We start from the raw sequence: 15986 nt of genomic DNA, 5'->3' as shown, positions 1-15986 counted from the left end.
GGAATTAGAAGCCCTGTCTATACAGTCACATGAGATGACAGAGTAATCACTACCCTTCCCTTCCTCAGTACTGCCTGAGCACGTTCGTGTACTAAATTCCTATCAGACCCTTCAGCTGTAATCTGCACCCTGCTAAGCCTCTTCCCGACTCCCAGCAACTCCTGTTGTCCTTCCATCTATTTCAGCATATGGAAGAAAGAAGTCACATTCCAGTTACTACATGAGTAGCACACACGTTATTTGCACTGCAGTCAAAAACCAGCATGTTTAAACTGTGTTTTAACCCAAATCCAGGAGCCATCAGAACGTAAGACAGGATGAACTGTTCTCAAAGAACTTAGGTCAAAGTCCTGGTTCTATCACACAAGGTCACCCTCCTTCTCCCAAGAGATCTATCTACCTTAAATAAGTTTAAATCAGACAGTATTCTGACTTTAGATACATAACTGACCTTACCTTAAGTAAAATACTCTCAGCTTTGTCTTAAAAGTGACAGATTCCAACCAAAATGGCAGCTTGCCAAAACCTTCCGTGATCCCACCCCAGTACCCAGCGCATCACGCTCACTCCGCTGCTCTCACTGATGAAGGACAGAACTTGCACACAGCTACTTTTTTTCTTTTTTTATTGCTGTTAATTCAAGGAAAAAGGTTGCATAAAATCCAATCTCTTCTAGAAATATAAGTGACCTTTCCAGTACATTTCAAATATCAAAGTATATGGTAAACATACAAATAAAGAGAAGGTAACATACCTCCTATTTACAGTACAGTATTTTAAATCATAAAATAAGTTCCATAAAGTACAACTGGCAGGTAATTCACAATACAAGTCCATTGGTGGTTTAACACCCTCACTTCAACTCAAACGCAGTTCATTCATTTCAAGTGGTCCAAAAATACCCAGATCAAATAAAAATTTTAATCAAAATAATTTTCATTTACTACTTAAACTTTTTTTTTCTTTTTAAATTAAAGCTTTCATCTACCTCCCTCCCCATTCCCCCCCTCCAAGAAAAAAGTTTCAAAATGTACACTGGTGCTATAAATATAAATGCTACCTATGAAGAAATGTAGTAATCAAGCTCTTTTTCTTCAAGTTTTTTTTTTGTTTGTTTGTTTAGCAATTTATTAGACGGCTGAACCAAAGATCGATTTTATTTCATCCCTCTACCGCACACCAGGTCTGACTTTAAGAAGAAACGTTTCTGCCATGAACTGTGAGGAATGCCAAACCCTATGGATATACAGTGGTAGTTGTTCATCGGTGTTGAATGCAGCAGTCAAAAAATACACTCATCTTCCAGATAACCTCAGTGCACTTTAGGAAATCAAATATTACCTGGAAGCAATTTAGTACATATATTGGCTTTTAAAAAATGAAATAAAAAATACAGCAGCATTAAACTTACTTACTCATGATACTGACATGATTAATACCATCTTAACACTCATTTCAGTCTTTCACATTATACCGTAATTACGCATAGTGGTAAATTGTTATAAAATAGTGACTTTGCTATTTGGTAGACAGGTTCTAATACTAATACCTGACTATTTTGTAGAAAACCATAGCTTTTGTTCATTTTGAAATAAAACATTTACATTCTAAGTACAATGCAACACTGTAATAGTTTAGGAGAAAAATATTCAATCAAGTAATGTTCATTCTGTGTTGACACGATGTAGAATAGCTTTAAAAAAGGAAAAAATGCTGTCAACTTTCATTACAAATGCAAACACACTGACTACAACATTCATACCATTTTTTTCACCTTTGTTGCTGAACATACAGACTAAAAAGCTACAATGGAAGAAAAAAATCTGTCAATTTAAGCTCGATCGTTTCTCTAAATCTGTTCCAGTCCACACAGTTTCAGCCCCTTCCTGCTCTGTGTATTTTCATTTATTTGGGACTCTCAAGAGCTGGGTATATGTGTTACTATCAGATACAGTGCACACACAGTATTTATTGTGTGTTCCTTTGGACTCTCCTAACAGGACGTTTGAACATCTCCCCTCAATTCATCAGCATTAATTTAGAGTACGGGCAGGGTCTGTCTGAACTGCTAAACACTCATGCAGGTCCAATGAATCCACGTGGACAAACAGGGAAAGAAAAGAAAACAGCAGCATAAGGAGAACAGGGAGGGAGGGAAGAAGATTGTGGTGGGGAACATGACCAAGTTTCTTCTTTCACCATATGGCCGCTCCACCAGTGATGTCAGAGGTCAGAGGACTTTTTAAAAAAAAAATAAAAATAAAAATGCAGTAAACATTGCACGTGTCTCAAGTCTTCAGTGCAAAAGCATGGTTCGAATGCTCTTTCTGATTGTTTGGCTGTGTGTCTGAATTACATGCATTACTCAAGCCTTTTGTAGAACCAGGAGGAGACCAGGGACTCAGCTTTCTTCTTTTGTATGGAACAGAGGTGCAAGAGCAATGAAAAATTCCAAAAGAATATAGAACCGGGAATGTCCCAAAACACAAGACCAACCTCCCCCCTCCCACACACACCTTCCCAAGCTTCAGTTTAAGTAGGCAATGTTTACTTGTTTCAGTCTGCAGAATCCAAGGTATCATTGGAAGGGGGAGGGGGAGGTGCGTATCTCAGTCTGTAAGTGCCTAAAACAGGAAAGAGAACTACTAAGTCACTGCTCACAATTAAAATGGATTACAAAACCACTACAAGGTATCAAAATGGACATGCTCTTCAAAAGGCACTATCATCCTCCAGTCCTTTTAAAGTAGGTCCTCAGATTTTATACTATTTTCTTTCATCTGCTTGCTCAAACCGCACGTTTAAAAAAGGTATAGACCATAGATACAGGACTTTACTGGAACGATACAAAGACAAGACGACCCCCATTAAGGTTTGTCTTTCATGTTCCACTCCGACAAAACAAGAAAGGTCAGAATGGGCACAGGCCAATAATCAAAACTAGTTTATGCTCTATGCAATCTCTGTCTTCTCCCCATTCTTCTAGACGGAGAGAGAAACAGCAGGTAAGACTGAAGCCATTCCTTTGATTTTTAGTTCCAATTGGTTTCTGCCCTTTTGCTGCAACTTGTCTGAAAAGTTAAAGCACATTTCGTTCACGTATTGCATGAAGGGGCACAGAAGGATGGCTGACTGTGCAAAGGTAAGCTTTGGAAAAATTAAATTATCAAATACCCAGGCTGTTGGGTTTTTTTTTTAAATTCTCACGAGTTTTAAGAATCCAAGTTTGTTCCTATCACAGACAGTAACTGGTATCTTTCACTTTTTGCCAATGAATTCTCTCCACAGAAACACTGAACAGGGATGGAAAAATTGAAACAACATGCAAGTCCCAACACAATACCAAAAACAAACCAGTGAAAAACGAATGACAATTTAGGACTGATATGGTTTGACTTCCCAGCTCTGACTCACGCCCCTTTTCAACTTGGAGCTGTGAACCCCGTTCCCTTGCACTGTTCTACAAATTTTTCAGGCAGAGCTAAGATGCTTTGCAGTTTTAGAGCAGGTCACCAGTGCACAACCATTTACACAACACATACACACGCACGCACGCCTTTCTGCAAGACCAGAAACAGCACATTCAGAAAGGTAAAGAGAAACTGCTAAACTCAAAAGCAAGTCCGCTGGGAGCTATCGTGATTACCTTGTTGACTGGCCTCCATGGATGACTGCTTACAGTCCTGCGCATAGTGTCCACTTACACCACAATTGTAACAAGAAACGTTCCCATTCTTCTTGGGTCCCGACCCATTTGTGTTGGCAACTACGTTAGGTGCTGGATATACAGGATAGAACCTCCCGAACCCTGCCATCTGCTGCATACCATAGTTGGCTTGGCTCCCCATCACTGGGTCATGCATAAGCCCGTTTGCATACGGAGACTGAGGCAGGAAGAAAGGAAGTTGTGTTCCATTGCTTTGATGTGCTTGATTGAGGTAGCTGCCATTGCAAAGTGATGGCAGAGTGAAGAAAGATGGAACTCTGTAGACTTGTCCATGAAGTGGGTTATGATAAAAATAGCTATTAATCTGAAGGCTTCCGTTGGTCCCACAGCTACACCTACGTCCGCAAGAACCGCAAGGACCAGATCCCAGCTGCTGCGGAGGTAACATTGTCCCGTTAGTGTTGTTATTTCCAACAGCGTTGATGTAGGATGTGCTGTCACTCTGTGCAGTGCTGTGTGTCAAAGCGGGGCTCGGGCTAGGGGCAGGGCCTGGCGTATGTGTAGGTATCGCAGGAGGAACAGAGGACTGGACCTGACCAACACCTAAACCAGCCGACTGAGGCGGTGAGGAAGTTGCTACAGTGTTTAGCACGTTTGTATTCTGATTGGGCAACACACTGGTAGCATGAGGACTGCCTGGCAAAGCGTATGAAGCTGGTGGAGGTGGCGGTGCTGCTGTGGAGAGACCAGCTGCTGGAAGAACTACCTTTAGATTGGTAGGCTGAGGGATCGCTCCTGGGTTTCCCTCAATGTGAGGCACCATTTGATTCAGTCCTACCACCTGGGACGCGGGTTTCGTGATGGGATCTGTAGTAGGAACTGGGGATCCTGGGAAACTACCTGGATTGTGGACTGGGATAAAGGCAGTATTTGGTGATCCAATACTTAAGTTTCCTGTCGGCTGCTGCGGTCCATTAACTGTGCAACTTTCCGATGATCCCTGCGGAGAGGGCATTTTCAACCTATGTATTGCCAAATGCAGAGCAGGGCTACCAGGCTGGACAGAATGTGGAAGGAAGGTGGATGGGACTGGCAAAGGGGAAGCCATCAGCTCAAGGCGTTTCTCGGGTTCACCAGAGGTCCCTGGGCCCATTCCACCAGGAGGTGAATTTGCAGACTCTCTCACTGGCGAGACAGCGACAGGCGTGGTAACAAGCATTCCCATCGTTTTACCATCTGCAGATATGGGTGGCGGGACAACTGCTTCCGGCTTCTGGGCAGCGCTGTGCATCACACAGTGTAAGGTAGGCATGAAGGAAATATGTTGAAACTTTGCATTCAAAGGATCTTCTGAAAGGCTTCCATTTTCATTATTCACTGAAGAGATCTGAGCAGGTGATTTGTTCAGATTTGATGAACTGACAGCACTGTAGCCTGTAAACCTGGTTGTATTTTGATTCCCAGAGTCCTCAGAATTGCTGTCCGTATCTGCAGAGACAAAAGCATTTGTCAGTCAGAAGAACGAATCTGAAACAAGAGTCATGCCCTGGACTCATTTACCCATATAAAACTTCCTAAGTTGGATGACACAAATAATAGTTGTCTTCCCAAATTGTAACAACTTTGGGTTTATTTCTGTTCATTCCAATCAAGCTAGGTCAATCTCCATCACTTGCCTATATCACACTGCCCAACTAGCTACTGTGTCTCTGACTCGTTTATATCAACAAATGTGAAGAGTAGGACACAGACTGAATTTGGAATTTGCATCTACCTAGATAGACATTAACACAGCTTACTCAAATTTGGACAGAGTGGCAAATTGAACTGCCAATACAAAAAGAAGGATCTCAGATATGCCACACATAATTCGACATAAAACCAGTCCCCTCATGCCCAAGTTTTTCCCATTACTGTACTGCTGAAATTTCTCAAGAGAGCTAATGCCACTGAGGTCAGAAAATTACTACATGTATGTAGTAATCCAAAACTCAGCAGTACTTAAACTGTTTAAATACTTCTTAGCCGTTGCTAGAAGCCTTCAAACCATTCAGTCACAAAACCCACAAAGCAAAGTGTGTTCCGTGGCTAGTTCAGAAATAAAAGCAGCTGGTAAAACTGAGAAACTAATGAAAATTAATACAAGAAAGAAATTAGTCTAGGAATAAAGACATTCATGCACACTCTCCATAAATACAACCTCTGTCTTTTTCTTCTTCACTATCAAAGCTTTCCCTCCCATCATGTCGTGGACTAGATGGAGAACTGTAACTTTCAGATGATGTTTCTCCACATGTATCCTGACCAGATCCAGCGTCCAAATTCAGATCTAAAAATAAAAATTGGTATTTTTATCTTTAATCTCAGTATATGGAAGTGAGGTTTGTTCACATTTCATGCTAGTTTAGATTTCTGTTTGTTCCTACTTAATTGCATCTGTGCCCTGTATTCCTAGCATTCCCACTCCCACTGGTCTTGGCCCTAAATTTGCGATGACTGAATCCTTGGTGTTAAAGAAGGTGACATTGAAAATTGATATTTATGCAGAGTAGTGAAAAGAATGATAATCCTTAATAAATTTTGTGATGCTTATACCAAATTGTACTACAATAGTAATTTCCTCTGAATGGGAGTGATCAAACATTCCCATTCAAAGAGATGCAATACTCCTCAGTCACACCAGCAAAGGCAGAAAGCTAACTCAGCAGGCAACATCCAAATCATACGTCTTTTTACAATTAACTCTTCCAGAACAGGCTTTAAGCAAACTGTATCAACAAAATGTGTTTAATGAAAAAGAGGTACACTAAAAAAAGTGTAAAAATGTTTTCTAAATTCTGAATGGGATCATGGGGAACTCATTTGCTGGAAATCAGCTTTCAGGGTGGGTTTAGATTCTATTAGTGAAGCCAAGTAGTAAGTATGCTCTGGCTTTCAAGTTCAGCCCCAGAGGTGAAGGAGCAGGACAGATGCAACGTCTGCCAGACACCAGCTTCAAGGAAACCCCAACCCTCAAAACCTTGGCTGGCAAAAGTCCAGGACAAAAACTGGAACACTATTCTTTGCTTTATTAATTTTTATAAATCATTATTTTACATCTAAATCATTAATTCATTCGTTATTGCTACTGCCAGTTTAACAGGTTGGGATAAGTCATCAAAAAGCTGCCTTAATGATTCAATTCCTGAAATAATTTCCTGGATTAAATCTGTAATTGGCCAAATTATTTTAAGAAGAGTTTTGAACCTGAAGCATCAGTGACAACCTCACATCACTGAAAGCAGGAGTCTAAAGTGCTAGTCACAAAATATCAAGTCTTCAAAGTGTAACAAACTGATGCCTGAGACAGGCTAAAAATAGAGAGGCAAAAATGGAAGGAAACATGATGCAGTGAAGAGTTACTGACTCAAAACAGAGCATTTCAAACCAAGCCTGGATATAGAAAGCTACAGAGATTCAGACTACAACATGATTTTTTTTTCTTTTGACTATGTGTCTAATAGTGTATCTCAAAAGACATTTCAATGTTTATACACAAACACACAGGTAGAAAGCTCATCTCTGAGCAGGAGTTAATTGCTTCCAGCCTCTGTGGGCTGCAGTTTCCTCCTGAAGTGGCCTTAAGTAGCCAGCAGTATCAGGCAGGCAGTTTCACATCTGTAGAGCAGTGGGTAGTGAGAGGACAAACTCCTATGGCAGAGCATTCCCTATTTAACTTTGCACTATGCCACACACTGCACCACCTCTTAAAAGTTACTGTCAGTTCATAAAAGCTCGGCGTGTTTTGCCTGACAACAAGAACAGAAATCAATCAGAAATGTATGTGGCAAAGCTCTCCTTTAGAGTATGCTTTCTGCTTGTACAGCCCTTAGCTACAGCTTTCTAAAATTGTCCTGGTTTTGCTGAGTTTGTGAACTGTGAATTCTTAAAGATTTAGTCAGATACTGTTTGTAGAAGGTAACAAAAATTGCCCATGAAACACATGACAATAATTCAGAACAGGATCCACTTAGAACTCTCAAAGGTGAGAAGGAAGAATGAAAGTTTAATCACAACTGTACCCCAAGTGGGAGCAAGAACAAGGCACTTTGTAAGAGTCTTTTCAACACTTCTGTCAATTGGGTGGTGTAGAAAAGGGCAAATTCTTTGTCAACTTTCCATCATGAGAACTAAGTGTAAGACAGGCAAGGCTGCAACTGATATTGGGAGCTCAGAAAACATTAAGATAGCAAAGTCAGTAGGTAACACAGCCCTTCAGAAATTTGTCATAAAGCTTGAAGACCCAATTTACTAAAGAAACACAAATATAATTTTGTCTTGTAACTGACTGATGTACCCCAGTCTTGGCCTAGACACTAGATTTTGCTGGATTACCCAAACCTGAAAACCCTGTTAGGGCAGCACACATGGTCCTGTGTTGTACCTCAGCAGTCACTTGGTTTACACACTACAGTTCATCAATGGTTCACACCGCAGGGTTTTTATACAGGTTCCTCATGGGCCATTCCACAAGAGCTGAAGAAACTAGTGAGCTGCAAAGAGAGGACTAAAGACACTGGACCTCCACACACTCAGACTGCTAAATTTCGTATAGAAGTAGCCCAGCTTCTGTAACTCTTTCTGCAACTACTACTCTACATAAGGCAACTTACAGAGACTTTATTAGTATTTTTCCAGTTCTGCATGAAGAGACATACCCTGAGCAACTGCACACAGAAGACTGAGTCTAACATGTTCTATGCAGCAAGTCAAAGCACAGACTAGACAGACACCACGCTGACTTGCACCAAAACAGATTTCAGACTTGTGATTTCCCCTTTAAAGCAGAACAATGAATAAATCAGCAAAGCTGAAAATTCTGTTTCTTACAAACAGCTTGGGAAAAAACATCTTACCTTTTGCTGTCCCTGTGCGGATATGCTGTGATGCTGCAACTCTAACCCCATTAGCTCTGTTATTCAACCGGCAGTCAGTTTTCTTTGCTTTCTCCCTGTGTAAATAATTTTCAAAGGTTTTTTTTTTAAATGCATGGGCACAAATAACTAACCACGGATGAATATATAATACCACTGTAAACAAAGGCAGTGACTCCAGTCCAGAAATGTCTATTTAATAGCTATAACAACAAATGCAGATAATAAACAAAGAGGTAAAGGCTGTTAGTGCAGTGTACCAGAAACTAAACTGCAAGCAGTATTACTAAACACTATGAATTAAGATCTAAGAAACAAAACACACACAAAAAAGAAATGGTGCAGCTGATACTAGAAAATGCACAAAAAAAAAAGAAACTATGCTGCTGATACTAAAGTCATCTTTGAAAGCTGATAAGTGTAACGCAGCCGTACACACCAGGCTAGCAGGAAAACATCTGGCTAAAAAACTGGAGTAACAAAATGACAGCAAGTCAACTTGCAAGTAGGCAGAATATTAGATAAGGGTGAAAATATTTTCGCTTCCTCACAGTGCAGGATTGTGTAGCCCCAAGGAAGTTCTGAAGCCCTCTGATGTGCAAATTATCTTCAATAAAACATTTCAGCAAATTACCACCCACTGGGTAATGTTAAAGGTTGCTGTCAATCCTTATTGGATTTTCAATGTTTTCTGGACAGCTTTACACCTTTTAACTTTCACATAAATATAAAGGGAAAAAAGGAAATTCAGTATCGGGTAAGAACCTACTTCTGCTCCTTCATCTTTTTGCTAAATGACAACTGGTATTTTCAGAAATGAATGCACACAATTACATTCTATTTTTCAAGTGACTTCTTTTCAGAAGATAAAATAAGGATTTTTACATAGACTGGCTTCACGCTATGCCAGCTCTTGTTCCACAACAGCAAAACAAAGCACCTAACCGACTGTAGACACTGTTTATCAGAGTGAATGCATTACACTTCGTGTCTGAATCACTGGTTACACTGGAAACCTACTTTTCCAGCTGTTGCTTTCCTTTCTTCTTGCTTACTGTAGACAGACTTCGTTTTTCCGCTGTATGCTAGACAGAAAATACAAAGACACCAGTCAAACAACAGAATTTGTATCATGAAAGCCAACAAAAAAAACCCTTCTGGACAGACAGGTCCATGAGTCCAAGCCTAGTGAGCTCACAGGTGCTATAAGCAGGCAAACAACTACTGTGTACAGTGCATCCAGGTCTTCAGAATAATGTGTCTTGTCTTGCATTTATGTCATTATCAACAAAACACAGCAAATTACTATTTGCAAATATTTCCTCTGCTTTAGTATATTTTTTTTCTTGCCTTAAGCTTGCACTATTTCAAGCTTCGATGCAGTCTACCATTTCATCTTTAGAGGCAAATCTCAATTCATTGCCCTGTTTTGTGAAATAAGGAAACCAGTTTCGTTTGCCTTGCTATTCCCCACGTAATAAATAGCCAAATTCTGTCTGTAGAATAAGAGTAATATTAAGCAATTCTAACATTCAAGGTTTTTCAGATGTAAGCCGTGAACAAACTTCCTTCCCTCAATTTCAGTAGATGAATTTATTTAGAAATAATTATTCTTCTCAAAAATTGACCATTGAAAAGACACAAATCTCACAAAAAGTGTGTATGCATCTAGCTATTAACTTTTTTTCAACAACAATTAATACCTAAGTTATGTAGATAATGCAGGTAGGATAGAAAGTATGTTTAGCCTGTTGTCCCTACTGTAGCATTAATATGGTCTCGTTATTAATAGAGCTTCTAGTTTGTTCCTTGCAGTAACACCGAAATTCCCCAGGCGTTCTGCAATTCCCTCTGATGACAATGTGTTACAGTAACAAGAAAGTGTCTGATTAGAAATGAACATTAGACTTTTCTGATTACTTAGATCCTAAATCCTACTGGGAAATTTTATTTACAAATTCATAAACAAAATATGCAACTTTATGAGACAGAGGTAAGTAATTATGATGGTTTTTCTAATCAAGATAATCACTAGCAATTTGAACTTCAACACTTATTTCTACAGTTTTTGCAAGGCTCTTCACCCTTTAAAGCTAAATCTAATCTCGTGTAGTGGACAGTCTTCTCAAGTGTCTCAGAATACTGCTTTAGAGAAAAAACACCAACACACCTGGTCAAGTAGGTTAGTACAGTGCTCTGGGTGCTGCTGGACAATACAGTTTTTTCTTCTCCAGTCCACTACCCCATTTTGCTCAGAGTGCTGTATATTAAGGCTATCCAGTGAAGAACATTTTGCACTGCTAGTGCTGCTGAAATGGGGAAAAAAAAAAAGTTATGCTGATGTAAACAAACTTACAGGCTTTTCCTACCAACATACACATTTCTGCATCATGTTGGGAAACAGTGGTATTTTGCTTTCAGAAAACCCTAGAAATCATCAAGAGATTTAAAAGATGTAAATTACAGGAGTTCTTGTGCCCTAAAGTTACACTAATGATCCGAACATAATTGGCATTCCTTTTTCATTTGTCTACTATAATTTGACGCAAAATTCAAAAGAACAGAATTTGTAGAAAACAGTACTTGAGAGAAGAGTTTCCATGGATATTTCTGCACACAAAATCTTTTTGTTTATTTTTTCATACCAGACATGGGAAAATGTTCCAGATAGAAATGTATTCTGAATTTATCTTCTTTGTTCCTTATTGTTAATGACAAGCTGGAATTACTTTGTAATCCCTATTCAGAATTCATGAGACATTTAAGAAAAGGAGCACATAATTACTTACAGATCATACTGCAGCTGTGTTTGAATTTTAAAATAGTTGTATTGCTTTATATTTTTACCTTCAGGATTGCTAGTTCTGAGTAGTGCTTGGAAATCAGGGTTGCTAGTTTTGATTAGTGCTGGGAAAGTGGAGTTGCATTTGGCACTTACTTTCGACCTTTATAATGCCTTCCACATAAACTTCTCTTAATAGCAGCTGGTCAGAAGCAATTATTTAACTAATTCTGAGAGCACTGGTCAACAAAGACTGCTAGAAAAACAGTCAGGGTTCTGAGAGTCAGTAGGGTCCATGGACCTATAACCTTTTCACTTATACAAAACCATGCCCCTGCCACTGACTGGATGCCAAAAAAAGAAAAAAAAGTTAACACTTTCAAATTCTTATAGAAATACTTATGCTGATAACTGAAAGTGCCTTTTTATTCAGGGCTGTTGGCAAGCTGCTTCTGGAAGGTTACTGCAATATGAAATGTTACTCAGTTCCCATGATGGCAGAAATCTAGCTCACTCCAAAGCACAAGATATGCTTCCAGTTCCAGTAGCTACTTACCAAATACCTCTGGAAATAAGTGCTCAAACTACTTAAACAATGTACAACAGAATATTAAAAAAATAGCTTAAGAAAATTATGAGAACCCAACAAGGTCCCAGAATAGAGACATGAGCCCCTGACTGCAGAGATATAAGCAAGGTCACTTTAGGAACTTCTGATGAATGGAGCTAAGTGAATCTGCTGCCAAATTTGTAGTCATTTCATGTAAGCTGTGATACTATTACATTTTTTAATTTTGTATGTCTGACCTCATTCCTACCAGTAAATTTTTGGACCTTTCCAAGAGTAAGGCGGCTACACTGAATAAAAACAAAAGGCAGACAGATGTAATGTACAGATTTTCCTGAAATGTAACAGCGCTACTTGAGATGAACTGCTCTTGACTCTCAACAGTTTTACACAGTTAAAAGAGAAAAGTTTCATTCACTGTCATTTCTTTAGAACCTATGAATAGCAGGCACAGATTTTAAGAAGACAGACACATAACACGAACAGGAGAGGACTAACAGACCCCTAGCAGTCAAGTAGTAAACACATTTTCCACTCTTAAATAATCAGAAAATAAGTTAGTAAAAGGAGTTTCTATCACGGAAGTTTGTGGAAAAGGCTGTCCCTGCCTTTCCTACCTGAAAGATGGATCCTAAACTTCAGTCAGCTTTAGTATACTTTATTAAACAGCGAATAAGGAAAAGACAATTGGTTTTTAATTAGTAGCTATATGCTAGTAAGTTTGGATCCTGCTCTTTCAACTTCATAGCAGGCTGTATATTCACTGGTATAATCAGAGACTTTGTCGAGTTGACATTCTCTTGAAGAAATCTAAGTTGAGAATAAGTAGGAGGGTTAAAAACCAAAACAGAAACAAACCACTAAGTTGTCCAGTTGGTAATTTAACAAGAATTTTGTCTGTTAAAGATCTGTGAACCTTAAACAACATTGTTTTGTGCTATGTTTATATTCTAATTATTGTAATTCCAAGCAATTTTTCCCTCTCTAAGATAAACATATTCTACAGATAAAACAACAAAACTGTAGACCACAATAAATTTTGTATCTATTTTTTCTCTTAATATAGTTGAAGTATTGCACAACTATGTGCAAGCATATCCAAAGTTTCTCATCAAAATTCATTAATAGGTGAATTCACATTACATACTTCATATACTTGAAAGTATATATAAACTACTTAATATGGTTAAGAAGTGCTTCTACTTACAATGGACATAAAAGAAGATATACATGCTTTTGCTGCTAAGCAAGGGAAAGAATGGACTGCCTTTTCCTATAAAATCATCTTTGAAGTTACTGAAGAAAAGCTTAAAATTAACAGCACCAGAAGTTTTCAATATATGCATGGGGGTGTCAGCACATGGGAAAAATACATGCAATACAAATTTATGTTAAATAGCTTATAAAGAAAAATCAAAAGATCAATTCAAGTAATGAAGGTTCGCAAAATTTGAGAAAGAAGAGAGTTTCAAATGACCTCGATGTACAGATTTAGAAACAGGATCTTTTGAAATATTTTTCTAATACAGATTAAGTTAATAACACCCCCCCAAAACAATGAAAAATAAAAGAAGCCCAACCAAACAAAAACTGCACAAACAAGCTTTAATCTAGAAGGAAACACATACTCTCAAAGCACTAACAAATGAAGTTCAGAAATGTAGCATGGTCACATTACATCCTAGTACCTACTTGGCAACAGGACTTTTTCCACTATGTTTCTTGTGAACTGCTGTGTGTTGCATTACGTCTGGAAAAAAATAAGCAAAGCATAATTTCAATAGCAACTCCTATTTCCTCTTTTAGTTCAAACCAACAAATTCATCTTTCCATCACTAACAGACACTTAGCTGAAGACACCTCCGTTAAATAGGCTAGGCTCAATTTACAGTGCTGAAATTACCAGGTGCTTGCATAGAGGACAGATCAGTTTGTACAGACAGTATAGTGTACAGACAGACTCTTTACCTTCCATTTCACAGAAGAATGAAACAAAAATAGGAACTATAATAACCACTTATGTTTGTTCACCTCTATATTTAATCATAAGGACTAAATGCGTGACTATCAGCCAGTATGAAAGGATGGAGAGAGAAGAAAGGATTCAGTCAGAAAAGTACAGAATTTTGTATTTTTTTCTGAACTGCTACGAAATTAATCTCAAAACCAAGTCACACATTCTGAATAGTGAATGCAGACAAGCCTTGAACAGAAGCATTGCATTCTGAACTTCAAAATTCACTATGCAAGTAAAGCTTGACAGATTGCATTTGACATAAAAAGAGATACTGCCTCAAAGAAGGAACGATAACTTTAGAGACATGGTCTACCCTTTTGTTTAAGGCAACCATTAAATTTTAACAAAAGCAACTTTTCTTACTCCAACTATTGATGATCTCAGCCTTTTTGGTAGCTATTATTTTGCCCAAACTCCTCTCAATGCTACACGTAAGTCCAAATTATTATTTGGGGAAAAAAAAAAAAATTCTGGTAGCACTTTGAAATGCATTTGTAGTTTCATTAGGTGAACAGTTGGTTTTTTTAAGGATAGTATATAAAACTACTTGAACAATTTCCAAATATATTGTAAACTTAATTGGTGCATTCTGAACTCTAAAGAAGAATAGGGTAATGACTTTCTAAAATCAGAAAAAGCTGTATAAACTGCATATGTGAACTACTGATTGCACATGTGATCAACTGCAAGCTTCTTATTATTTATTAATGTGTAACAGGATAATAGTGGTGTCATCCTGTGAAAGTTACTGTAAGCGGTCTGTGGTCCGTGTTCACCTATCAGTCCCATTTCTCATCCTTTCCACCTTCTGGTAGAAGCTTACACTTGTTCACCTCTGAAAACAATGCAAAACTGGCTTGTCATTCCTTTCAGAATGAAATTACTGACCAGCCACTAGGCTGCTGCTTCCACTTGTGAACTGTTTTCGAGGTATTTGGAAAAGATCAGCTTTCAGACTGTAATCAATACTCACTGCAGTCCCAAACAGTCCTTTTTAACAGTCCAGAGTATAAAAGCAGCATAGGTTAAGAATAAGAAGAGGAAAACTTGAACATCCTTTCTGTGTAAAACTAAAACCTAGACAAATTTGGTACATTTAATCCAAAACAGTCTGCAACTCTTGAAATGCTGCACTCAACTTCAAACCTTGTTAACTGAAGGATATGTAAAGACAGGAAAAGCTACAAACAGTCTTGGCTCAAGTAAATTGTAAAGTTTATCTTTTCCTGGTTGCTCAACACAACTGTGAACTTCTGCCTCTGAGCTGTCTATGAACACTCCCACTCCCTGAATTACATAGCAACCTCCTAAGGAAATTGCTGGAAATATACAAAAATTCTTCATTTACATAGCAGATTTCATTCAAATCTCTGAGCTTTGTACCAATGAAGAAGAAGATCAACTGTATGATTTCCAGAACTGTGTGTGGTAGAATTTCTCAGAGAAGAACCCACTTTTGAGTACACAACTACCTTCCTCCTGACTTGAAGCTTCTGAACTGTCCTCCTTGAAGTGTTCTGGTGCCTTAACCGTCTTCAAAGAGGGTTGTAAGTTACCTGCAGAGAATAAAGTTCACGTAGTAACTTTATAGATCTTGAACAACTAGACAGTTCCTGAATGCTTGCACCAAACTGGAAGATAGGGAAATGGAAGACTGAACTTACTGGTTTGCATGTGGCAATAATCTGAACATCATTCTCCTTCGAATCAGGCCATCTCCAAGAGTAAAGGCTCTATGGAGATACTTTTATTTCGAAGAAAAGGGTGTGCAAAACAATTTTAAAGCTATGGTGCAATTTCAAAGGGTTGGGATTGTGATTATAGTATTAGAAATACTCCTATTATTCTGCCCTTCAAATTCTGTTTATAATCCTTTTGTGTTAGAGCAGGAAATGGGAGGAGACCAATGATAGTTACCAGAATTTTTCTGCAACAAGTTAAACTCCTCCACTGACAAATCATTCACCTGCAAAAAGTGACATAACTTGGACCTAAAGTCTTTTAGTGCCCTCAACAGGGTCTTCACACACAATTTTTGC

The 15986-nt window shown here is 38.5% G+C and overlaps 1 protein-coding gene across 1 annotated transcript in view; it reads right to left on the bottom strand.

The window, feature by feature from the left end:
- Positions 1–2263: 2263 nt before the first annotated feature.
- Positions 2264–15986, bottom strand: part of ZCCHC2 (zinc finger CCHC-type containing 2) — a 29095-nt gene continuing 15372 nt past the window's right edge. The window contains exons 6-13 of the mRNA XM_010175722.2: positions 15420–15503; positions 13623–13680; positions 10751–10886; positions 9601–9665; positions 8563–8657; positions 5868–5996; positions 3647–5155; positions 2264–2624 (exon numbers count right to left, since the gene is read on the bottom strand). Of these exons, the coding sequence (XP_010174024.1) occupies positions 2557–2624; positions 3647–5155; positions 5868–5996; positions 8563–8657; positions 9601–9665; positions 10751–10886; positions 13623–13680; positions 15420–15503 (2144 nt within the window). The 3' untranslated portion in view covers positions 2264–2556. The remainder of the gene's footprint in view (positions 2625–3646; positions 5156–5867; positions 5997–8562; positions 8658–9600; positions 9666–10750; positions 10887–13622; positions 13681–15419; positions 15504–15986) is intronic.

Source organism: Antrostomus carolinensis, unplaced genomic scaffold, assembly GCF_000700745.2.
Source record: "Antrostomus carolinensis isolate BGI_N321 unplaced genomic scaffold, ASM70074v2 scaffold5489, whole genome shotgun sequence".
Classification (NCBI taxonomy): domain Eukaryota; kingdom Metazoa; phylum Chordata; class Aves; order Caprimulgiformes; family Caprimulgidae; genus Antrostomus; species Antrostomus carolinensis.
Note: the sequence above shows the minus strand (reverse complement) of the source record. Positions and strands in the feature narration are given on the sequence as shown.